At 37.6% G+C, this 25,339-nt stretch overlaps 2 protein-coding genes across 5 annotated transcripts in view; both read right to left on the bottom strand.

The window, feature by feature from the left end:
• Positions 1-19,998, bottom strand: part of vill (villin-like) — a 37,111-nt gene extending 17,113 nt beyond the window's left edge. The window contains exons 1-10 of one of the 2 annotated variants that reach the window (XM_057824950.1): positions 19,704-19,998; positions 12,281-12,370; positions 12,111-12,185; positions 7,943-8,133; positions 6,703-6,811; positions 5,496-5,606; positions 5,100-5,305; positions 4,941-5,019; positions 4,767-4,865; positions 4,528-4,681 (exon numbers count right to left, since the gene is read on the bottom strand). In XM_057824950.1, coding sequence (XP_057680933.1) covers positions 4,528-4,681; positions 4,767-4,865; positions 4,941-5,019; positions 5,100-5,305; positions 5,496-5,606; positions 6,703-6,811; positions 7,943-8,133; positions 12,111-12,185; positions 12,281-12,370; positions 19,704-19,742 — 1,153 coding nt within the window. In that variant the 5' untranslated portion in view covers positions 19,743-19,998. Of the gene's footprint in view, positions 1-4,527; positions 4,682-4,766; positions 4,866-4,940; positions 5,020-5,099; positions 5,306-5,495; positions 5,607-6,702; positions 6,812-7,942; positions 8,134-12,110; positions 12,186-12,280; positions 12,371-16,728; positions 16,782-19,703 lie in introns of those variants that run through there. The other variant, XM_057824951.1, reaches the window with a different exon arrangement.
• A 3,477-nt stretch (positions 19,999-23,475) lies between these two features.
• Positions 23,476-25,339, bottom strand: part of ctdspla (CTD (carboxy-terminal domain, RNA polymerase II, polypeptide A) small phosphatase-like a) — a 79,988-nt gene continuing 78,124 nt past the window's right edge. For all 3 annotated transcript variants that reach the window (XM_057824061.1, XM_057824062.1, XM_057824060.1), the window contains 2 exons: positions 24,291-24,476; positions 23,476-24,221 (listed from right to left, as the gene is read on the bottom strand). In XM_057824061.1, the coding sequence (XP_057680044.1) occupies positions 24,096-24,221; positions 24,291-24,476 (312 nt within the window). In that variant the 3' untranslated portion in view covers positions 23,476-24,095. The remainder of the gene's footprint in view (positions 24,222-24,290; positions 24,477-25,339) is intronic.

The following is a 25,339-nucleotide window of genomic DNA, read 5'->3' on the forward strand; positions in this document are numbered from 1 at the left end:
CGCCGGGGTAGTGATATCGGGGTCCGCCAGTGTGCCGCAACAGGGCACCGTACCATCGCCGGCACACCGGTGAGATGCCGATGTCACACCCCCGTACCGGTGCCCTATTTTCGGCTTGGACTCGAGCAGAGTCCGATGGCTGGATGGAGCCCTGGTGGCCATTATTTTTGCTTCCTGCTTTTATGCCATTGGCGTAATCACCTGCCACTCAAACATGTCAGAAGTAGCGTTGAAGTTGGATCTTCGTGTCTAAATGATTCAACCGAAAAAAAGTGCCTTCAAAACTTTTTCCACTTCAAAAAAAAAAGTGCCTTCAAAACTTTTTCCACCTTAAAAAAAAAAAAAAAAAAAAGTTTAAAACTTTTTGCTTTTCAAAAAAAAGTGACACGTCAATTAAAAAATAAAAATTAAAAAAAAAATTTTTTTTTCAAAAAAATATTTTTGCAAAAGTTTTTTTTTTCTTTGATTAAAAATAGTTTTTTGATTGAAGCAACTTTTATTGGGATTGAATAATTTGGACACAAATGTCCTACCCATAATATGGCTCAAAAACAAAAAGGATTGCTTCGATCAAAGAAAACAGTTTCAATGAAAAATAAAGCGTACATTTCTGAGTCTCAAATATTTTTTCACATTCAAACCTTTTTTTCTACAATTGTTTTTTTTTTTAATTGAAGTGATTTTATTTTGAAAATATACATTTTTTGTTTGAAGCAACTTATTTTTGGATTGAATAATAAAGACACAAATGTCCTAGCCAAAATGTGGTCCAAACGCAGAATTACATCAATCAAAAAAGTTGTTTCAATAAAAAAAAAAGAATTAAATTTTTTTTTTTTAATTTTCAAAGAAAAATAGTTTTCAAACATATTTTTTGACTTACAAATTTATTTTTGCATTCAAACAAATTTTTTTGATTGACATGACTTTTTCTTTGATTGAAAAAAAAATAATAATATATGTATACTAATGAAATATTTTTGAATAGAAATTACTTTTTTTTTTTTTTTTTTTTTTTTTTTTTGAGGAAAAAGCTTAATATGAAATTAGAATTTGAATAAAAATAAGACACATATTCTTGGTAAGATTTTAGGTTTCTCAGGTGTATAACTCCAGTACACGTTTTGCATTTACTCTTTTAGTGATGTGAAAAAAACAAAGTATCTTGTTTACTGTATCAGGTGTTAAAGTGAAATTTGAATTTGAACTGAGTTGTGTGTTTTAAAAAGAGTTCTGTATTTTTATGTTTATTTTATCACTGCTGCACAGTTTAAACCATGGCACAATGTTGATTGTAGTTCCAGTTTTGATCACTAATATTGTTGGAGAAATCAGAACTGTTAGCTTTACCAGAGCTCAAGCTCATGTTGTAATGGGAAACTAGTTTGACGCCATGTCTTCAATCCTGAGTTAATGTCCTGAAATTATGATAATAGGATCTCGCCTGTTAGTCTTTGGAAATTACAGGATAGGAGTGGACATTGATGCAGTTCAGGTATTATTCAGTAATTTCTGTAGCAAAAGGTTATTTTAGGTACTTATACTTTGTATGAGGTGCAAAATGTTTGCAAAAGTAGGTTTATAATTAATCCACTGATTGTTCATTGATACTGAGCATTAACCAAACACCGTTCAGCCTGCCAGGAGCCAGTGTCTCTCATTAAATGCACTTTTGAGCATTTTAAAGTAAATTTTAATTCCATTGAATTAATCCAATGAGTGTTCTCCATTTATTGTGTTTTGGGGGTCATTACTGTTAGATAATGTGTTTTTAATGAAATTAGTATGTGCAGATGTAATTTCTATTGTGGAATTCTTTTAGGTCAAGAAAATTAAGTTGACCTGAATATGATGGGAGTACTGTACACTCAAAATAAACAAGTTACTGTAATCCAGTTATTTTAGTTAGTTTGAGTACTGCCAACTCAATAAAAACAAGTGACTATAATCCAAATTTTTTAAGTTAATTTGAGTACTGCCAACTCACAATAATTAAGTTAATCAAATCTAATTCATCTAAGTCAACATAAATTAATTTTTTTAAGGCAGCAAGTTTGCATATATTTTTTTAGTAAAGTCAACTTTTAATATTTTACAGTGTAGTTTTAGTCGATGTTTACTAAAAATGTCTTCGTCTGTAAAATAAAAAAAAATGTACTCCAAAAATACATAAAGGTTTCCAACTATTTCGAATGAACATTGACAGACAAGGACATATTGTAGCATCTATCTACAAGGACAGAGCCAACTTGGTGATAATACACACTCAGCAGGAAAACAGTACATTATTATCAATTAATTATACTCACCTAGAAACCACGAGCTATAAAAACTAACTCGAATGTTATGCTAACACTACGCATAGACTTCAGAATATATTGATGTGGCTTTATTCCACGCATCCAGAGATCCCAATTCGAATTAGCTCTCTTTTTCAAGCTTTCAAAGAATTTTCAACTTAAAAAGCTGTTTGTTTTGCTACTTCGAAATATTTACGTAAAATGAATGAAAACTGGCAGGTTTTTTTTTCCTTTTAACCACCATGGGGAAGGAGCTGCAAGACTTTCTACCTGACCAACAAGGCGGTTGACCAGGAGCAGGGGACCCCGATCAGTCTCCACAAATTCCCCAGGGATGATGAGCTGAGGGCCAGGTGTCTCAAGAACATACAGAGGGAGGGACGAGAACGATGAACATGTGCAGCATCAATTACAGGACCAGTGTAAAGAACTTCATGGTCAGCAATAGGCCGGCCCAGCGCCTGCACTTGCTAAAGCTCGTCGGGTTCTTCCCTGGGGACGTGCAAGCCGACCTGGACCGCCCAAAGTTAGAGGAGAAAGAGGATGAGGAAGATATCTTGGCCGTGCTTGCCAGGGAACTGGCCGGACCCGCCGACGAACGACAGCTACCTGGCCAGGAAGGTCCAGGCCAAGCAGGAGTTTGCCCAGTGAGAGAACATGGAGATCGACATGAAACTCGAGAGGGGCGACCCACCCTCAGTTATGTTCGATGTCCTGGTCAAGCTGGTGGAGAAGCGGCCATCTCTCTTTCTCATCTTCTCATTTTTTTATGCCACTGCTCATGGAGACTCATATATGCCTAAGGTAGGTGCCTGTTTTGGTTTTAGGTCAGTAGCAGCTTTGGTTTTGAAAATATTTGAATTTTAAGTTTTTAAAAAAAATATATACCCCCTATGAATCGGCCCCGCGCCCCGTGTTCTGTCAATATATTATGACGTCTATGCACTACGAGTTCCATTTAGTGTGTGATGATGACTCAGAAGACTCAGCACAGACCTTTAAAGGCTAAAGCAACATTGCATATTCTCTCTAGCCAAGTAAACAAATCTTACCGTGTGTGCAAGCCTTCATGGAGACAAGTGACAACACACTGGTAAGTCAGGAAGGGGGGGACACAGCATGTCACGAGTGACACAACCAGACACTGTTACGATGCAGGCTAACTACACATAAAATGTCACACATTGTGAACAGTGAAACTACAGTGATCCCTCGCTACTTCACGCTTCAAACTTCGTGCCCTCAGTCCATCGCCAATTTTTTTCAAAAAAACAAAACAAAACAAAAAAAACACATGAGCTGTCCTGAGCCGTCAGGCAGTGAGTGCACTGGAGTTGCTTATTAAAGTTAACAATGACTGACAGACGGTGATGTTTAATGTTGCCAGAGAAGCAAACTTCAAAGCGCTGCATGCGTCAATCATTGTCTAACTTGCTAAACAGTTGTTGTGGCAACTCAATGTGTGTATGTGAGCAGCTTGAGCCGATTTGAGTGGACTCACTCAATGAAGCATTTAATAAAGCCAAGCATTTTCTGCTTTATTCCTATTTTAAAATAATTCAGTGGGACAGTAACATGTTTAAAACTTATAATTATTTCTTTGAAGTGCTATAAAATATTAATATATATATATATGTATACATAAAAGGTTTTTTTTTTAATTATACTTTTTTAATTATACTATTATAAAAAGTGAAAAAAAAACACGTCTTATATTCATATATATCTTTCCGATGCTAAATGTGAATAAATACATTGAACACACACACACACACACACAAAATAATAAATACATTTTTAACCGCTACTTTGCGGTTTTTTACTTCGCAGGTTCTGGCCCACATTAACCATGAAAAACGAGGGATCACAGTATTGCGCATTTTCGTCTCGTTTTCGTCTCGTCAGATGAAAACTGGCATTCGTCTCGTTATGTTTTAATCTTCTGAAACTCATTTTTAGCTTGTTATTGTTTCTCCATTGTCATGAAAAGGCGCTCATCGCCGAAATATTTTCGTTGTCGTCATTGTTGGCAAAACAACACTGCAGTGCAAAAATAGCCAATCAATTTGTATTTTGTTTCTTTTAATTTGACTACTCAATCCTATTCATTTAATGTCAACTCATATATGTTTTATTCTAGTTTTCAAATACAAAATAGAATTGTATTTAATTTTATTTTTGATCTCCTCACTGTCACTACGTTAGCAGTTTATTGTTACGGGCCTACCTATCTTTCCCAGGCTATGCGTGGTGCCCAGCCCTTGTGTTGTATTCTTGTCCTTCCAGCTCTTGAACAGGTGCTTAAACATGGCTGACTCGCCACCCTCGCTCATCACTTCCACGCTGGTGCTCGTTGGGTAGTTTTTGGCTTTGATGTAACCCTAGCAAACAGCCAAAAGAACAAATAAATAGATTCAGTTTAATAGAATCTTATGAACAGTTAAGTTTGACTGGCATGTCACTCACCACCGCACGGTTCATAGCGGCCTGTCTCTCTTCTTTTGAGGCGTGCTTTCCTTTCCATACCATCACACTGGAGCCCCCATTGTCCAAGATGTAGCAGTCCTGACACATAGATAAAGTCAAATAAAACCAGCAATGAGGTGGCCAAGTTCCATAGAAGGTGTATAAAGCTTTTACAGAGGACTGAAGGAGGTCTTGGGTTAGAGGCTGTGTCGCTACTTCTTGAACGACCATATTCCCACTGACGTCATAGACACTGAGGAGAAAATTGGTACCGTACCAGATTTTAAGTAGAGTTTATGATTAGTTTAGCAATTTCTGAGAAAGAGTGCTTACTGGTAGAGCCTGACAATGGCATTGCGTGCCTGGAGGGAGTCATCGTCGGGCACGGCGGCCTTGACCGGGGTGTTTCTTTGACCCAGTGCCTCAGTCATTGTCTTCATCAATTCTGGTGAGTCGCGCTCATCCGCGCCCTCCACGACTCCGATCTGAGCCCGGCCGCCTCGCTCCCGGTCACGGATGTCCTGAGCCAGCAAGGTGGCCTGGGAAAAATATTAAACAGATCAGCTGGACATTTAATTCTGCATTAGTATAATATAGCAATTTTAAGATACCGTAGACGTGCTACATAAGCCTAACAAAAATTATTTTAAAAACAATGTAATATTGAATATGAAATAAGTTGAAATATAATTTAAAATACATTTAGTTGTTTTTAATTTTCCAACTGACCTTGAGCTTCTCTCTTCTATTGCTCTTCTCTCCATTCCACTGCACAATAGCTTTGCCCAAATCCAGCAAAAAGATGTCACCTGTGTTAAAGCTGTTCCATGATACATCCACCTGCACACACAAAAAACACAGAAAATTACCGTAATTTTCGCACTATAAGGCGCACCTGACTATAAGCCGCAACCCACCAAATGTGACACAAAAATTTGTTCATAGATAAGCTGCACTGGACTATAGGCCGCAGCTGTCCTCACTGTATTATGGAATATTTAACCGGTAACAATTCATTAGACTGCGGCATCATACGACGGTCAGAAGACCAAATGAACCACCATGAAGCTTTGAACCAATTGGCTGCTAAGCTTCATTGCTTCTAGAAGCTTCATTTGGCCATCACTGCTCCCCTGGGGGAGACAGTCAATCTCTTCTGCAACCTTCTTTCAACACTGTTATTTTCCAATATGCCTCCTAGTATGCATTGCAGCGCAACAGATGTAAATAACAATCAAAATTCATGTTCTGTGCTAATTATTTATTCAGTTATTGTTCGAGTTGTTTTATTATTGCTAGTTATGTTATTTGGTAACACTTTGACAGTGGTGCCATGAGACTGTCATTATGAAATGACACTGTCATGGGCATTAATGAATGCTTATAACAGATGTCATTTAGTGTTATTCGGCAAACTATCTCACTTTTGAATAAATGTAAAAGATCCGAGCTGGACATAAATGGAGTTAGTAACATAATTTGCCAAATGACACTTAATGACATCTGTCATTAGCATTCAGTAATGCCCATGATAGTGTCATGTCATAATTATGACGGTCTTATGACAGTCTTATGACGCTGCTCCAAATAAAGTGTTAACAAATACCATAACAAATGATTAATGAAACCACTGGAACAGTAACTGAATAAATAATTAGCACAGAGCATGCATTTTGATTGTTATTTACATCTATAGTGCTGCAATGCATGCTAGGAGGCATGTGTTGCCTATTAACCCCCTCCAATCAACAAATAAGCGGCACTGGACTATAAGCCGCCGGATTCAAAATAAAGGAAAAAAGTAGCGGCTTATAGTCCGAAAATTATGGTACATAAAATGTCAATTTTGAAGGAAAAATATACATGAAAAAATACAGTCCCATTAATTCTCATGACAACTACTACTGTTGCTGCTATACAATGCCCTTTTGCGCACCTCTGTGGCTGTGACGTGCTTCCGCCCCTTGACATGCAGCAGCCGCTGGACGTTGTAGGTGTTGGTGTCCACGTGGTCAAAACCGGAAGCCACACCGCCCTTTTTGTAGCTGTATCGGCAGAGAGAAAGCACCGAGCAAAGTTCAAGCGCAATAAAACAAAGCACACAAAACACAGAAGGAACCGTGTCGCTGCTTAACCCCACATTTGGTTTTCAAGGTTGCATTACCACATCCAAAACACTTTTCAATTTTACCCGGCAACACGTTTCAATACACATAAATATTGCGGGTGAAGGTTCAGCCGCTAGCATGATTTTAGTTACTTTTTTTAAAAAACACAACACAAACAATATTTTTGTGGAGGTTTGGTTTTGGCGGGATGAAGAAATACAAGGATTCCATTTCCCAGATTTTTATAGTAAATAATTCCTAAAAATGTATTTAACAATAACAAAACGATTATGTATGTATGTATAAACACAATACTGAAAATTATATTTTAGGACAATTATAGCAAAAAATATCCAAAATACATCAAATCGAATATATTTCTTCAGTGTATTCACCTTATACAGTAATACCCTTATCCAGGGTAATTTGGGGCTTCTTTTTAAACAAACACTTGGTAGTTTTTCTGTTTTGGTCAATTTTAGCGACGCCGGTGGACACAAGCGGTAGTGTTTTGCCCTTGAGGAAGACTGCGTTTCCCAGGAGGACCAGCGCACACCCGCAAAGTGTTGTAAAATCATCCATCAAAAATCAATCTCCCGGTCGCCTGCAGATGGATTAAAAAAACATTTCTGTTTCCAGCGGCTGTGTGAAGGATGAATTGTAATAAAGTAATGAATCCAGTTGTGGCTAAACAATAGCATATGACTGGTGGCAACCGTGTGACTTCATCAACCCACCGAACGCGTTCGCATCGACTTCTGTCTTTGTAATGAATGGGGAAAGGGGGAAGTGACGTATGCTGTAAAGAAGTTAGAACATTTGTAGTTTTTTTTTTTTTTTCTTTCTGCGTGATAGGGTTCCTGCCACTCTCCTCGAAGTTAATTAGTGCTGGTGAAAGCGACACAGACCCCCTAAAGATTTCATTCAACTCGTTGTCAGTCGACATATTATCACAAATGTTATGGAAATATTTTATAAAGGTTGAAAAGCTATCTAGTGTTGCTTTAAAGCCACTAAATATCAAAATGGCATGGCCATCTTGAATACTATCTGACATTATAGACTCACATGACGCCATTTTTGAAGTAGCTCTTGAAGCGAGGAGACTCGTATCCCTGCACCTCCCTGTGCTGCACCGGCGCACCCCCCAAGTACTCGTCCAGCTGAGAGACGTAGACGGCTGCCGCACCCTGCTCATCCTGTGACGACGCCTTACCAATCCAGTAGTGGATGTCGGCCGTGCCCATGTTCTGACTCATCTGGTTGGTCAAAACGGTTAAATCACAAAGTGTAGTGGGTGCACACCGTCACATATACATTAAGTTTGGTGTTTTTTTTAAAGATCACATTTGGGTCATTTTTTTATAGGGTGCCATTTGGACTTAACATAGTGGAAACTAACATAGGGGACATTTTGTACTAAAGTTAGCCCTCAGCCTAGCTTTGCTAGCATGGTAACTAAAATGCCTCTAGAGTCTAGACACTTGATGAGAAATCTATCATTTTACAAATAAACCTTTTGAAATGATTCAATTAATTTCTTTGATATATAGCTTTAAGGGAGAGGAAACATTATGATCAATCACATTAAACGTACTTCATAAAACTGCAAAATCTGATTTTTCATTTTTCCCAATTTACTATTGTCCCAAACAACAAAGCACTTATTTTTGCACAAGAAAACAGCGACTTTTCCTATTACAAAAAGCGCATTTATCAAGGTTTCGTCGGCCGTGATTTGCGTGTATCCGTCCTCCGAAACTGCCTGATAGCACAGATATAAGTACGCTTGCCCCTCTGCTATTGAATGCGCACGGTGATCTGAAACTAGAGCAAGGCTGTATTTTGGGCCTCGTCTCTCAGCGCAAATTAATTCAAACCTCCCGTTACACCCAAAACAGCCGTCCACCACTCACTTTCACCGAGGAGTCGGCTCCTACATGCACAATGGGTTGCCGCTGAACACTTCACAATAGGCTGCAGCTAGTTGGAAACGGCACTAACACAACAGAGTGGACAGTGTCACTGTGGATAAACAGAATTTTTTTTCCCCAATTAAAGAATATAGTTCAATTTTAAAACAGCAATGATAAAGGATAATAACATTAAAAAAAAAAAATTTTCCCTTATATTGATACTTACAGTGGGGCAAATAAGTATTTAGTCAACCACTAATTGTGCAAGTTCTCCCACTTAAAAATATTAGAGAGGCCTGTAATTGTCAACATGGTTAAACCTCAACCATGAGAGACAGAATGTGGAAAAAAAACAGAAAAAAAACAGAAAATCACATTGTTTGATTTTTAAATAAATTTATTTGCAGATCATGGCGGAAAATAAGTATTTGGTCAATACCAAAAGTTCATCTCAATACTTTGTTATTTACCCATTGTAGGCAATAACAGAGGCCAAACGTTTTCTGTAACTCTTCACAAGCTTTTCACACACTGTTGCTGGTATTTTGGCCCATTCCTCCATGCAGATCTCCTCTAGAGCAGTGATGTTTTGGGGCTGTCGTTGGGCAACACGGACTTTCAACTCCCTCCGCAGATATTCTATGGGGTTGAGACCTGGAGACTGACTAGGCCACTCCAGGACCTTGAAATGCTTCTTACAAAGCCACTCATTTGTTGCCCTGGCTGTGTATTTGGGATCAAGCTGTCAAGCTGAAAGACCCAGCCACGTCTCATCTTCAATGCCCTTGCTGATGCAAGGAGATTATCACTCAAACTCTCTCGATACATGGGCCCATTCATTCTTTCCTTTACACAGATCAGTTGTCCTGGTCCCTTTGCAGAAAAACAGCCCCAAAGCATAATGTTTCCACCCCCATGCTTCACAGTGGGTATGGTGTAATTCAGTATTCTTTTTCCTCCAAACAAGAGAACCTGTGTTTCTACCAAAAAGTTCTATTTTGGTTTCATCTGACCATAACACATTCTCCCAGTCCTCTTCTGGATCATCCAAATGCTCTCTAGCAAACCGCAGACGGGCCTGGAAGTGTACTTTCTTCAGCAGGGGGACACGTCGAGCAGTGCAGGATTTGAGTCCCTTGCGGCGCATTGTGTTACTGATAGTAGCCTTTGTTACTGTGGTCCCAACTCTCTGTAGGTCATTCACTAGGTCCCCCCGTGTGCTTCTGGGATTTCTGCTCCCCGTTCTTGTTATCATTTTGACGCCACGGGGTGAGATCTTGCATGGAGCCCCAGATCGAGGGAGATTATCAGTGGTCTTGTATGTCTTCCATTTTCGAATAACTGCTCCCACAGTTGATTTCTTTACACCAAGCGTTTTACCTATTGCAGATTCAGTCTTCCCAGCCTCGTGCAGTGGAGTGGCCTCATCAGTCTCCAGGTCTCAACCCCATAGAAAATCTGCAGAGGGAGTTGAAAGTCCGTGTTGCCCAACGACAGCACCAAAACATCACTGCTCTAGAGGAGCTCTGCATGGCGGAATGGGCCAAAATACCAGCAACAGTGTGTGAAAAGCTTTTGAAGAGTTACAGAAAACGTTTGGCCTCCGTTATTGCCAACAAAGTGTACATAACAAAGTATTGAGATGAACTTTTGGTATAGACCAGTACTTCTCAAATAGTGGGGCGCGCCCCCCTGGGGGGGCGCAGAGCAATGCCAGGGGGGGCGCATGTGACCTCGGGGAACATGTTTTTTTTTTTTTTTTGCCGTACTGGAATAAAGTGTACTTGCACATCCACTCAGTAGGTGGCAGTGGCGCTCTCATTTTCAGAGTGCGCGCAGTATTTTTGAACTAAGGAAGAGCACTCAGCACACACAGACAACAGATATGAAGAGCAGTGTGCCACCGCCGTTTTCGAAAGCCGTTTTCCGACCGGACTCACTCACGCAGCGACCCACTGTTTTGTCTGGTTCTCACGTCGCCGCCCGAGAAGTGCCATTTTCGGCTTGGGATCGTCACGACGACTGCCCTCACCTACGGTTCTACCTCGGTCGCCGTGAATGCGCTTTTTTCGTGCAGTTTGCCTTTTAGCTTTGACTTTTAATACAGTGGGTGATGATGAAAGACCACTGTTTACTGTGTCTAAAAATAATTATAGCAGACAGCAAGAAGCCAAATCGATTAAGACGCCACTTAAAGACATTAGACCCCAATCTCATTGTTAAGCCGCTTGATTTTTTCAGTGAAAACGTGCCGAATATTGCCAACAATCATCCTGCTTTGTCAGTGTTATATCAGTAAGCCAGTGAGCATTGTTAGCATGCTAATTGCAAAATAACTCCACACCATTGCAAAGGAGGTAAATACTGTGAGCAGCAAAAATAAAAACTGTCCTGTTCAAGGACACTTTTTTCCCCCTTTTATTCAGATTTGTTTTTTCGGTCAAATTTTTTGGCACATTGTCCTCATGAGTGAATGTTTCTAATCAATTTTAATTTGGTATTATTTACTGATTTTATTACATTTTATTTTTCTGTATCAAATGGTCAAAAATGTACCTTGAGTGTATTTTTTAGTTTGGATGTGATTTTTTTTTTTTTAAATTCAGGCAAATTGATGCACGTCAAGTATTCTCTGTTACAAACAAAACAATGTTAATAAAGTTATACTTTATTATAAGTTGATCTATGTTACTTTTTTTCTTTATTAGAAAAAAAGGACAATGTTAGGCAGATGCGTATTTATAATAGTAATTTTATAGACAAATGATAATATTTACAGTGGCGGCAGAGAGTTTGGGGGGGCGCGAAACATTTACGTCTTCCTTGGGGGGGCGTGACAGAAAATAATTGAGAAGCACTGGTATAGACCAAATACTTTTTTTTCCATCATGATTTGCAAATTCTTTAAAAACCAAACAATGTGATTTTTTTTCACATCCTGTCTCTCATGGTTGAGGTTTATCCATGTTGACAATTACAGGCCTCTGCAATATTTTCAAGTGGGAGAACTTGCACAATTAGTGGCTGACTAAATACTTATTTGCCCCACTGTATATTAAGTTATTTTATAGACTGAATTTGAATGAGACACACTGGGGACATAGCAAAATTCCATATCAACCCTTTACCAGAAGTAAATTTAGTAAATATTTTTATTTTATTTTATTTTTATTATTTTAGTATTTAGTAAAAATACACCTTAACCTATACTGGGGACACAATGGCACCATATAAAAAAATTCTAAAAAAAAAAAAAAAAAAAAACATTTAGAGACGAGAAAGTGCATCACTTCACTCTTCGATTTTTTTTAAGTACTCACATGTAGAACAATATAACAATCGCCCTCAAAGAAGTTGCCAAAACTATGGGACGGCACGGGCACCATTTGCAGCTTCTGTTGGATATTGAAAAAAAAGAAGTACAAATTGTAAAATCTTCAAATGAAATTAAAAAAAAGGAGGTTGATGTTTGCTTTCTAGGATGACTCACATTAATGGTCCATATCTGCAAGCCGGGCTTTCTGTTGACACTCCTAAAGGCATCCTTATTGGTCTCATTCATCATAACGTGTACTGTGGACTGAACCACACATGAATTATATTTAATATCATTTGGTTTATGCCAGATTAGGTTTTGCAATTGTATGGGATATACATATATTTCACAAGAATATTCATGAATGCTACCAGAATAAACTTGTATTTTTACACAGTAAATTCCCGAAATGAATCATGTCGAAATTTATGTGAAAAGATTTTAATATCACATGTAAAAAGAAAATTTAAATTTTCTGAATGTTGTATATACAGTGTAAAGTTACAATACAGCAATATAAAAAACAATTTTGTGATAACCTGGTTTCATGTTTGTAACGGTAATAAAAATAATGCTGTAACATCTTTAGCGTAATTTTCGGACTATAAGCCGCTACTTTTTTCCTTTATTTTGAATCCTGTGGCTTACAGTCCAGTGCGGCTTATTTGTTGATTTATTTGGGTTAAGAGGTAACTCATGCCTCCTAGCATGCATTGCAGCGCCACAGCTGTAAATAACAATCAAAATTCATATTCTGTGAAAATTATTTATTCAGTAACTGTTCCTGTTGTTTCATTAATTGCTAGTTATGGTATTTTGTCACACTTTATTTGACAACGGCGTTGACTGTCATTAGTACGTCATAATTATGACAAGACACTATCATGGGCATTACTCACTGACATCTGTCATAAGCATTAAGTTTCATCTGGCAAATTATGTCACTAACTCCATCTATGTCCATACTGGATATTTTATATCCATTCAAAAGTTCGATCATTTGCCGGATAACTCTAAATGACATATGTTACAAGCATTCATTAATGCTTATGACAGTGTCATGTCATAATTATGATTGTCTAATGACAGTCTTGTGGCACCACTGTCAAATAAAGTGTTACCAAATACCATTACTAGCAATTAATGAAACAACTGGAACAGTAACTGAGTAAATAATTAGCACAGAACATGAATTTTGATTGTTATTCATATCTGTTGCGCTGCAATGCATGCTAGAAGGCATATTGGACAACAACAGTGTTGACAACAGGTGGCAGCAGAGATTAACCGTCTCCCCCAAGGGAGCAGTGATGGGCAAATGAAACTTCTTGAACCAATAAAGCTTTGCAGCCAATTGGTTCAAAGCTTCATGGTGGTTCATTTGGCCTTATGTCAGTCGTATGGTGCCGCTGTCAAATAAAGTGTTACCGGTTAATATCTTTGGTTTAGATATTCCATAATACGGTGAGGACAGCTGTGGCTAATAGTTGAGTGTGGCTTATCAATGAACAAATGCCGTTTTCGTGTCACATTTGGTGGGTGGCGACTTATAGTCAGGTGTGCCTTATAGTGCCAAAATTTCTGTAGTTGAGTTGGTATTTTTGTGGGGTGTGGGGGGGTTAGGGATAGTTCAAGAATTTTGAATGCTGAAACTATAATAATACTAAAAATATTTGGTTAAAATGCAAAAAACAAAGCCAGAATTTTATACCATAATATGAGACTGTTACAAGAGTTACATGATTACAAGATCAGCCTTTCGTGAAAATAGCTGGAATTTTTATTTATGAAAATCCAAATAAAATGTTATATTTGCTTCCATTTCAGAAATTTGCCAAATTTGTAATAATACAACTTTTTTGGGGGTAGTGTTTCACCAGTGACAGTGTCACTTTTTCTTTGCTCTAGTCCATGGGTCGTCAACCCAAAATGTTGAAAGAGCCATATTGGGGAAAAAAAAAAAAAACAAATACGTCTGGAGCCGCAAAAAATTAAAAGCCTTATATAAGCTTAATAATGAAGGAAACATATGTTGTATGTATCTATCTTAGCTAAATTAGCCAATTACTACCAATACATAATGACCTTTCATAATTACTAGGGCTGTCAAACGATTAAAATTTTCAGTCGAGTTAATTACAGCTTAAAAATTAATTAATCGTAATTAATTGCAATTCAAACTATCTATAAAATATGCCATATTTTTCTGTAAATTAATGTTGGAATGGAAAGATAAGACACAAGACAGATACAGTATATACATTCAACATACGGTACATAAGTACCGTATTTGTTTATTATAACAGTAAATCAACAAGATGGCATTAACATTATTAACATTCTCTTAAAGCGATCCATGGATAGAAAGACTTGTAGTTCTTTAAAGATAAATGTTAGTAAAAGTTATATAAATTTTATATTAAAACCCCTCTAAATGTTTTCATTTTATTAAAATTTGTAAAATTTTCAATCAAAAAATAAACTAGTAGCTTGCCATTGTTGATGTCAATAATTACACCATGCTCACTCATGGTACTAACCCATAAAATCAGTTGGACCCAAACGCCAGCAGAGGGCGCCAAACACCCAAAAACAAGTAACAAGCGGACATTACAATGTACTGTCATTTTAGTCTGTTTGAGCGGGGCATGTGCGTTAATTGCGTCAAATATTTTAACGTGATTAATTTAAAAAATTAATTACCGCCCGTTAACGCAATAATTTTGACAGCCTTAATAATTACTGGATTTTTTGCACTATCAAGCGCACCTGAAAGCCTTCAATGTTCTCAAAAGCTGACAGTACACCTTATAATCAGATGTGCCTTATAAATGGATCAATATTGGTTAATCATGGCGTGACATTCCATTTAGCTCAGCTCCATCTTGTGGATGCATAACGCAATGCCAACCACTACTACGACTACTAATACTACTATTGCGCCTTATAATGCAGTGCGCCCTATACATGAAAACGTTTTTAAAATAGGCCATTCATCAAAGGTGCGTCTTATACTCTGATGCGCCTTATTATGCGGAAAATACCGTAAATGTTTATTTTCCCTGCAGTTTCTATAGAGAATGACACACCATGTGACTACTCAGTTGTACGATGCCGCCTCAACTTCATTACAATATTAATGAATTAAAAGAATGTTTTTGTCATGTTTGTGCTCCTACAAAAACCATATAAAACTAATTTCTTCCCGCGTCTTTTTTCCATTTTCAAACATTTTTTAAAAAGCTCCAGGGAGCCACTAGCCGCGGGTTGCTGAGCCCCGCTCTAGTCCAACCTTACCATTATCATCATTCTCCGGCATGAACAGATGGTTGTAGTAAAGCATTAAACCTTCTGATTGTCACTAATGACTGCTCAACTCGCTCGTGATCGCAACCTCGATAAGCAACGGCACTCAATGCAAAGTCAACGCAAATGCGCCAGCTAGAATGTGGCATATTGCATCACCATTCTGAGAAAGTAAGGGTGAGATGAGGTCATCTCAGACACGCCTTCATTAGGATCATAGTGTGCTGAACTGTTATCATATCATAAAAAAAAGGCATAAATGACACCAAGTGAAATTATATGATAAGAAGCAATGCTAAAAGTAATGGATACAAGTTATTTAATAACTTAAGAACTTCGCATATATACCATTAATTCTATAAAAACTCTACACACCCCAATCCAAAAGTCAGATTTTGTGGCAATAAAAACTGATTCACAGATGAATCATTTACAAATCTTTCTACAGCTAATATGACCTATAACCTATACAACTCAATAATGGGGTGGGAGGAAAAAAATACTGAGATTATATGGTTTCACATATGTGCACACCCTCTTATAAATGGAGATTTGGCTGTCAAACCCATGATAAAGCCGGGTCAGCAAAAACTTGCCAACTTTTTAAGTACCCCAAACTTTCCTGACATTTGACATAATGCTGCAATAGTCTCATTATTTAAAGGGTGTGCAAATTTCTGCAGCCAAATTATCTGAATTGTTTGTTTTTAATTGCCCTCGAAATGAGTTTATCTATGTTTAGACTAAGTTGTAAAGGTTATAAGCCCTGTTAATAATTGTAGAATTTGGCATGAATTTGTTCTTTTGCCTATGTGTTTAAGACATACATTTACACGTATTGAGATGCCTTTATACACACACATATAAGCATCATACATGTAAACATTGATATGTACACAGTATAAAAGCCCCTATTAAAAAATGAACTTGCGTACATACATACTTACTGTATACTGCTTTCCACTTTCTGTTCCCAGGGGAATACACTAAGTCCACAATAGCAATGTCAACAATAAAGCGCGGCTTTTCATTAAGTGGTGTTTACCTTAACTGTTAGCGCACACAAAAGAACAGCAGCTGGGACTGTAAGCTGATATCATTGAAAGCATAATGAACAAATAAAAAACAATCTACCATATTCATGCAACAGGCAGGACGGGTTTCAATTCAATTAACTGACACAAACCTGCCAACTCTGCCGCTACAATTATAAATCAATCCAAATGTACTTACCATAGAAGTATTACTATGAATATACAGCACTGCCAATGAAAAACACTGTGTACTCTTTGCAAATGAGTAAAAGACAAACCTACCTTTTTGTCTTAGAAGCTGTACAGGTAAAAAAAAAAATCACTGGCTCTACCTGATGTGCTTTGAATGAATGTGTGTGAAGTGTATTTACTTCCACGCCCACTCCCTGAACACACCTGTAATTTCCTGTCACGTCATTCATACACGGGGAGGCGCTGCAAAAACGCAAGCTATACAAAAGAAAACACTGTCTAACTATGAAAATGGAATATTTATAATGATAACTGGAGAATTTGAACATTTGATTGATATTCCACAGGGGGAGACATTTGTTTTCCACGTGACTGATGATTCCATTGTATGAAATACACTTATTGCTCATTGTAACTTGGAAAAGAATATCCAGCTACATATCTCCCTGAACTAGGGCTGCACAATATTTCGTTTGAACGTCACCATCACATTGTTTACATGTAAAATAGTCGCATCGCGGGATGTGCAATTGTTTTTTTGTTTTTGTTCTGTTTTTACTAGGGCTGTCAAACGATTAAAATTTTTAATCGAGTTAATCACAGCTTAAAAATTAATTAATCGTAATTTATCACAATTCAAACCATCTCTAAAATATGCCATATTTTTTTGTAAATTATTGTTGGAATAGAAAAACACAAGACGGACATAAACAGTCAACATACTGTACATAAGTACTGTATTTCTTTTGTTATAACAATAAATCCACAAGATGGCATTAACATTATAAACATTCTTTCTGTGAAAGGGATCCACGGATAGGAAGACTCACATTTATCTTTTAAGAATTACAAGTAGGGGTGTCAAACGATTAAAATTTTTAATCGAGTTAATTACAGCTTAAAAATTAATTAATCGTAATAAATCGCAGTTAATCGCAATTCAAACCATCTATAAAATATGGCATATTTTTCTGTCAATTATTGTTGGAATGGAAAGATAAGACACAAGACGGATATATACATTCAACATACGGTACATAAGTACTGTATTTGTTTATTATAACAATAAATCAACAAGATGGCATTAACATTAAAATTCTGTTAAAGCAATCAATGGATAGAAAGACTTGTAGTTCTTAAAAGATAAATATTAGCACAAGTTATAGAAATTTTATATTAAAACCCCTCTTCATGTTTTCGTTTTAATAAAATTTGTAAATTTTTCAGTCGAAAAATAATCTAGTAGCCAGCCATTGTTGATGTCAATAATTACTTACACAATGTTCATGGGTGCTGAAGCCTATAAAATCAGTCGCACCCAAGTGCCAGCAGAGGACGGCAAAACTCCGAAAAACAACAAGTACACCTTTCACTGTGCTGTCATTTTAATTTGTTTGAGCGGGGCATTTGTGCGTTAATTGCGTCAAATATTTTAACGGGATTAATTTAAAAAACTAATTACCACTCGTTAACACGATAATTTTGACAGCCCTAATTACAAGTTATAGTAATTTTGATAGTTTGTATATTGTGACTAAATATTGCCACCTACTGTATTTGTTGAGCTAAACGAAATGTTTGAATAGAGTTTGACCAAAGTCTGAGTATTATTTTGCATAGCTATTTTGATTGGGAATGCCAGTTCTTTTTGCATTGAGCGCTTATCTTTTTGTGAACTTTTTTTTTTTTTGAGAGAGATAGGAATATTATTTTTGTTGTGCTTTCACTAAATGATACTGTAGCGACTTAACTGTTCTTAACTGCCCAAATGCATGATGGGAAGTTGGCCAGCCATAACTGTCAGTGGTGGCTGCAAATGGTATATCTTCTCTGCGTTGTGTTCAATACAGGGTGTTAAGAAAAAGATCATCTCCTGTCATTGTTGTGGAAGAGATGCCAAAGCTTATACCAATAAATAGCGCGGCTCCAATAAATGCCTGTGTCCACTCCACTCACTTGTCTCTGCCACTTAGGTCTCAATATACATAAAAGGGTGCCATTGTAGTCTGTTCGCGGCAATGCATGAGTGGATCGTTCCGCGCATGCGTAAAATATTTTAACGTGATTAATTAAAAAAATTCATTACCGCCCGTTTACGCGATAATTTTGACAGCGCTAGGTTTTACATGTAAATGTTTTACTTCATAAAAGCAGCAAGTGTGCAGATCCTGCATCCGTTTCATATACAACAAGCCTGGATTAAACAGAATTATATAAATCAGGGATGTTCCCAATCCGATCACGTGATCGGAAATCGGGCCGATTGTGACGTAATTTGTTTAAAACTTAATAAATATGCGAGTAAATAATTTTTTAAGTCGTTTTTTTTTTTAAACGAAATATTCATCAATTAATGATTATAAGCAAAAAATGACATTTTGAATAATAAATTACTTACCTTCTTTTTATGGCTGGGTTGAAACAAAAGCGGTTGCGCGACGTCTGTAAACGGGGGAATTCAGGGTAAAATGGACAAATTAAAAATAGTTTGGGGACTTCATGCACCATGAATCTACTATGGCAGCATATAGACATATTGTTCTTTCAGACAAAACAGTTCTTTTGGTTTAAAATACAGCAGTTTATTTTATAGAGGGGTGCGAGAGCAGAAACTGCTTTTTCAGCCTTGCCTGTGTTTACCGCTATATATATATAAGCAACGACTGTAAATTTTGGAGTTTTTGTGCTTGTTAAGCTTCTGTTTACAGTGCAGTCAATTTTATTGCTTGTTTGTTTCACCATTCTGCACAGTTTTAAATAAAACAGCGGTCAATTGATTTTCTGGTTCTTTCTTTGAATACTGACTCTCTGAAAGCTATGTATTGAATATCAAATATATACACACTGTATATTTAATTTTTTGCATCAGAAAATACTTTTTTTTACTTTAAACTTTTACTTAATTTTTTTGCACCTGTATCTGTACTTTTACTTAAAAAAACAACAAAAAACAAAAAAAAACCTTCATCTTCACTTCATCCACCACTGATGTGAAGTCACAATGTAAATTTGATTCAAAGTCACCACTTTCAAATGAAACGCCCTAAATAATGGAAAAGCCATACCTTCATTGATTTGGACGCTGCCTCCAAAGTTGCGACCATGATGATGCATTCACTTCATTTCTGAGGCAAAAAATGAAAAGCCTGCACAATAAGAGGGCTGAAAAAAAAAACAATAGGCTCAGCAGAGCCAAAGCTAAAAGTTCACCAGGCATATCACATGAGGAGCCTAAGCTCCTCTGGGTTGCACATTAACCACTTGACATCCATTTGATTTAGGCGGCTTGCAGCGCCATCCTTGATTATGGACATTCTGCATTACCATGGGTTCATGTTTCGAAGAGCATATTGTCGCTGTCCAAATAAGCACTTAAGCTCTAATGCTGCCTAATGGTCTCCGTTTTATCAGACCAAAAAATATATAAAACGTCACAAAAATGTGTATTAAACGATATGCAGATTTAAATACCGCTAACGGATGCTCACTTTGAATATTGAATAGAAATAATAGATGTTCTTTAAATAAGGGACAAATCTGAGCCAAAAATTGGAATTTTTAGAACAGTGCTATTATCATAAAGTTGGAATATTATAATCAGAAAAATGCAAAAATTTTCCAAAAAAGAACAATTGCGTTAATATTTCTGTAATATCAGATTATTCATAGTTTTATGATAATAACGCTCCATTAAATGACATAATTCGAAAAAAAAAAATAAAATCTCAATCATATAAGAATAAAGTAGTGATACAGGGGTCGACAATATAAATGGCCCGGACGCAGGGCCGGCCCAGGCCATTTGGGGGCCCTAAGCAAAATAATGCAAAGGGGCCCATATTTTTGGCCCACCATTTCGTCACAGTTTACTGTGAAACCCATACATGCAATCCAACCCATACATCCATATTTTGTATATTAATCAGATTTTGTTGCACTGCATACTTCAAACTTCTCACCCCAAATGATTGTCAGTACTTACAGTAGATAGTGCCAAACCTTTTTCTAAAAGAAAAAAAAAAGAAGGATGAACTTTTATTTTTTCAAGCTTGTAATCAAGTATCAAAACTCACAAAAGTCAAATAAAGCAAACTGCAGTAAACAAAATAGAATATAAATTAAACAATTGCCAGATTGGGGGCCCCCTAGTGGTCAGGGGCCTAAGCGGCTGCATAGTCTGCGTATAGGCTAGGGCGGCCCTGCCCGGACGTATGTTTAAAACCGTCAGGGCCATGAGAATACTCCATCCACTGGCTCTGTGGGCCAGTAAAAATAATGCACCGATTAAAAAAAAAAAGAAAAAAAAAAGAAAAAGAAAAAAAGGTCTTATTTCACATTAATTCCCAGTGGTTCCGTATTTAAATAATGTTACGCAATCCCGATCAAAGACAACCTTACAGCATACATTGCTGCTGATTGTCAGTATTTCTACCCACCTAACGTTATACTACAAGATGACATGTTTCTGAAACTCAAAGCACCCGGCCAAGCACCGGGTAAGAAAAAGACCACTCAAAAAAAAAAAAAAAAAGTCACTGGAGGAGTTGAGGGAACGCAAAATCAAGTAGGAAAAGAAAAGGGAGAGAAAGTTTCAGACCCGGTGGTGAGACCGCTGGAATTGGCTCAGCTATGATGAGACAAAAAACAAGATTTACTGTGCAGAGAAAAGTTAACAAGTAGGAAATCTGTTGTATGAACACAACATGTGAATATAACAATTCATCCGTGTGCCGACGGAGAAAATGTCATAACGATGGTCTAACTTGAAAATCGTAAGCCATAACTGCCTTAGTCATTTCTTTGATTTCTTAATTATCCACAGTTTGCATTGTTCGTTGTTTTTCATTAGGAATTTGTGTCTCTCATTTTCCCATTTGCCCATTTCTTCTGTCTGTTTCCACAGCCTCTAAATGCACGTTTCACTATCTTGCCGTTCTTCAATCAAGAATCCGTAGACTGATGCTGCATTCGAGGAAGGTGGGAAATGGGAGTTTTCCAACCTCCGACCAGGATAAATATCATTGGAACGCCACTCGAACTGGTCGCAAAGTCATAAAAAAAGTACCCTGACTTCACAAGTTGCTTCAATCCGACGCCACTTGACAAAATGCGCTGCCTATCGAAAAGCCGTCAGTAAATAGTAATAGCCCGTCAACAGTAAAACTAAAAAAGGCAGTTTACAATGTGGTCTATCTACCTTAGCTGTCGTTTTTCCTCCACCATTTGATCGCTTACGAGAAGCCATGTTTGGTGGAGGTCAACGTGTCTTTTGATGGCCAAAATAAAAAAGCGCTTGGAACGCAACTGGTACCATCCAAGTAGGAGAAGTCCGATTTCCCACCTTCCTTGAATGTAGCATGAGCACGAGTCGAGTCGCCGAAGCACTCTTCCATATTGTGGTCGCATTACGCATCTTAAAAAAAAAAAAAAAAAAAAGACGTTTGGTGTGACATTGTTCTGGCCGCATGGGTATTTTGAACAACGATCTGTATTTTGAATTTATTTGACTATGTTCGATCTGTGAATATCGTTTTTTATTGGCATGCTAAGGGACCATTGACTCGCGCTAGCTTAGCCACTCCGGAGCCCTGAAATAAAAATAATAAAATAATGACTAAAATAAGTAACTCCCAAGATTAAGCCTAATGTCAAAAATTCGGAACTTCCGCTTTAAGTGATCAGTGGAGTCGATTTGAGTTAATTCGTGTATACTGGTGTGCAGTGTTGTCCCTTGAATTTTCGTCTTTTTGACAATAATACTTACTAGTATTAGTCATATTTCAGTCATACCAAAATGTGTTGGTCTTCGTCTAGTTTTTGTTGACGAAAACTCAAGACTAATTTCGTCTAATTTTAGTCAACGTTTACTAAAAAAAAAATTCGTATATAAAATAAAAAATATTTTATTTCAATCCAAAAATAAATAAATAAATGTTTCCGACTATTTCGATTGACAGAAAAGCACATATTGTAGCGTCTACAAGGACAACGCCTACTTGGTGATAATACAGACTCACCAGGAAAACAGTACATTATTTTCAATTAATTATACCCACCTGGATGCCACGAACTGTGTGTAAAAAATTGTGCGAGAGTTAAAGAGGACGCGCGCCGTTAGCATTAGCCGAATGCTAACGCGAATGCTATGCAAACACCACGAGTTATATTTAGTGTGTGATTAAACTCAGCCTAAACCTTAAAGGCTAAAGTGACATTGCATATTCTTTTTGGCTAAGATAAGAAAACAAATCTGCATGGAGGCGCAGCACGTCACATGAGTGACACAATCGGACACTGCTATGATGAACGCTAACAACACATTAAAATATCACACATTGTTAACGTGTGACGGAAACTATTGCGAATTTTGGTCTCGTTCTCGTTTCGTCAGACGAAAACTGGCATTCGTCACGTTATGTTTAAGTCTCCCAAAACACGCTTGGTATCGTCTCGTCATTGTCATGAAAAAAAGTGTTCGTTGACGAAATATTTGCGTTATCGTCATCGTTGACGAAAACAACACTGCTGGAGTGATTATGGAATAATTATGGATGTGACTATTAAATTGGAATCTGATAATTTAGCACTTGTTTCGCGTTTTTGCAGTTTTGCTGCACTGTTCATTAAATCTACCTCAAATAAATAAATGTTATTCAAGCAAATTGTTCTTTTTCGTGATTAATGTGATCAAGAACTGCCAGTGGTTTGGATAGTGGGGCCAGTGAACTTCAAAAGCCACTGGCCCTCTGGGACAGTGGCTAATTTACCTTATTGTCTACCCCAACATGACATATGACAAGTCTTCCACAACAAGACACACTGACACAAAATGAGTGTGTGCAAACTTGCAGCTTTAATCATGTTGTACAGTACCTTTTGGATTTATAATTTTTTTCTTTCAATATATTACTATGCACCAGAACCCTTTACTGACCCCCCCCAATAAATAGAATTTCATATCATCTATGCTAATCAATATATTTTTTCTCAACATTGAATCAGTGGATGCTGATGTTCCGTCATTGGAAAGAACAGAAATCACTCAAAACGGCAACGCGTCATTAATTGAATCCAACGAAATCCGATTTTCTCATTAAATAGTATGGCAATAATTCAGATTAGCGCTTGGCTTATACTTTTGTTTTTTGAGGGGGTGGTATTGGAGTAACAAAGTGCGCTCCCTACTCGACACGAGGAAACCAGCACAGTAATGAAGGCACTTCATTCTGAAAGAGAAGATAAAGTAACAATTTTGCACGAGAAAGTCCCCCCCCAAAAAAACAAAAACAAAAAAAAGTCACCCACTCTGGAACAAAATTATTTTTCCGGTAACTAAAATATGACTTTGATAGAAAAAGTACTTGTTTGAAGTATTAGAAACATGGAGTATGTACACAGAGTCTTTAGGGGAGTGAGACCCCCGGTCAGGTGGGGGGTTTGCGGGGGTCCGCTCCCTGCTACCTGTCCCTCAGGTTCTGTAAGAGGCTGTAAACGTCGTCCTCCTTGCTGAGGCCCTCGAAGATGGGGAGGAGCTCCAGGAGCTCCGTGTCCGCCATGTCGTCGAACCACGACTGCACGGGCACCTGAAAATGAGACCCTTTGTTTAATCACTGCGTGCGGAAAGCATTGGCAAAGAAATCTGGCGGACTCACAGCGTTCTCAGGGTGGAAGATGTAAGAGGCGGGCGAGTTGTCAACGATGATGACCTTGGCGAGCTCGCGACCCAGCCGGCTGAGGTCTTTGACGTAGTTTCCTCTGTGGAACACACAGGATTCCCTGAAGAGACGAGCGCGGAAGACACCCCAACGGTCCAGTAGATCTGCCACGGGGTCCGCGTACTGAAAACGCAACACACGGAGGACATTTTGCATCATTTTCAAGCCTCTTCCCACAACAGAACTGGAGAGGTGGATTATATTTTGTCCGCCAGGTGGTGCTACCTTCTCCTTTTCAAATCATTCAACTACATTTCACACTTTGCCCTGCTCTCGGCAAGGATTCCTGGCTCAGAAGTGATAAGGATTTTTCAGGATGGTTCTAAAAAAATGATCATAATGTTGACACCATATGTTGGCAAAATACTAGTATTATTCCACTGATAAATACTTGTTGAGTGTAATGTAATTGTTTCAGTTCATAACTACAGCGACCTGCTGACAGGTTTTTATTGGTGATTTTATTGGCAAGTGATGATAGATATCACTGAATATTGACTGCACAAGAAACTCGAGTTCAACCTAAATTCTGTTGCAACTAGGGGTGTGACAAAATATCTATAATAATTTATCAAGGTGTCAATGTTTAAAAAAAAATAAATAAAAAAATAACCATCAATCCCAATCCATTTAGACTGGGAACCTTCGTTCATCCAAAACCAGAGCTTTCAAAGTCATTCGGTCTGATTTTCGGGGCATTTACAGGTCACTTGCTGTTCATTTTAAGGCATTTACAGGTCATTTCCTGTTGAGTTTGAGTCACTGCCTATTCATTTGGGTGATTCCCAGGTCACTTTCTGTTCTGTAACTCAAAATAAACAGGAGTGACCGATAAAATACCCCAAAATCGACAGGAAGTTACTGAAAATCAACAGGTAAATGTCCTTAAATGGCCCAAAATTATCTCATTGCCTGGCAGAGGCTGCCACTGATGGCCATAGACGTTCAATCCATTTGAAGTGGGAGAGTGGCAGCGAATGAACGAA

This window comes from Corythoichthys intestinalis, chromosome 20 (genome assembly GCF_030265065.1).
Source record: "Corythoichthys intestinalis isolate RoL2023-P3 chromosome 20, ASM3026506v1, whole genome shotgun sequence".
In the NCBI taxonomy this organism is placed as follows: domain Eukaryota; kingdom Metazoa; phylum Chordata; class Actinopteri; order Syngnathiformes; family Syngnathidae; genus Corythoichthys; species Corythoichthys intestinalis.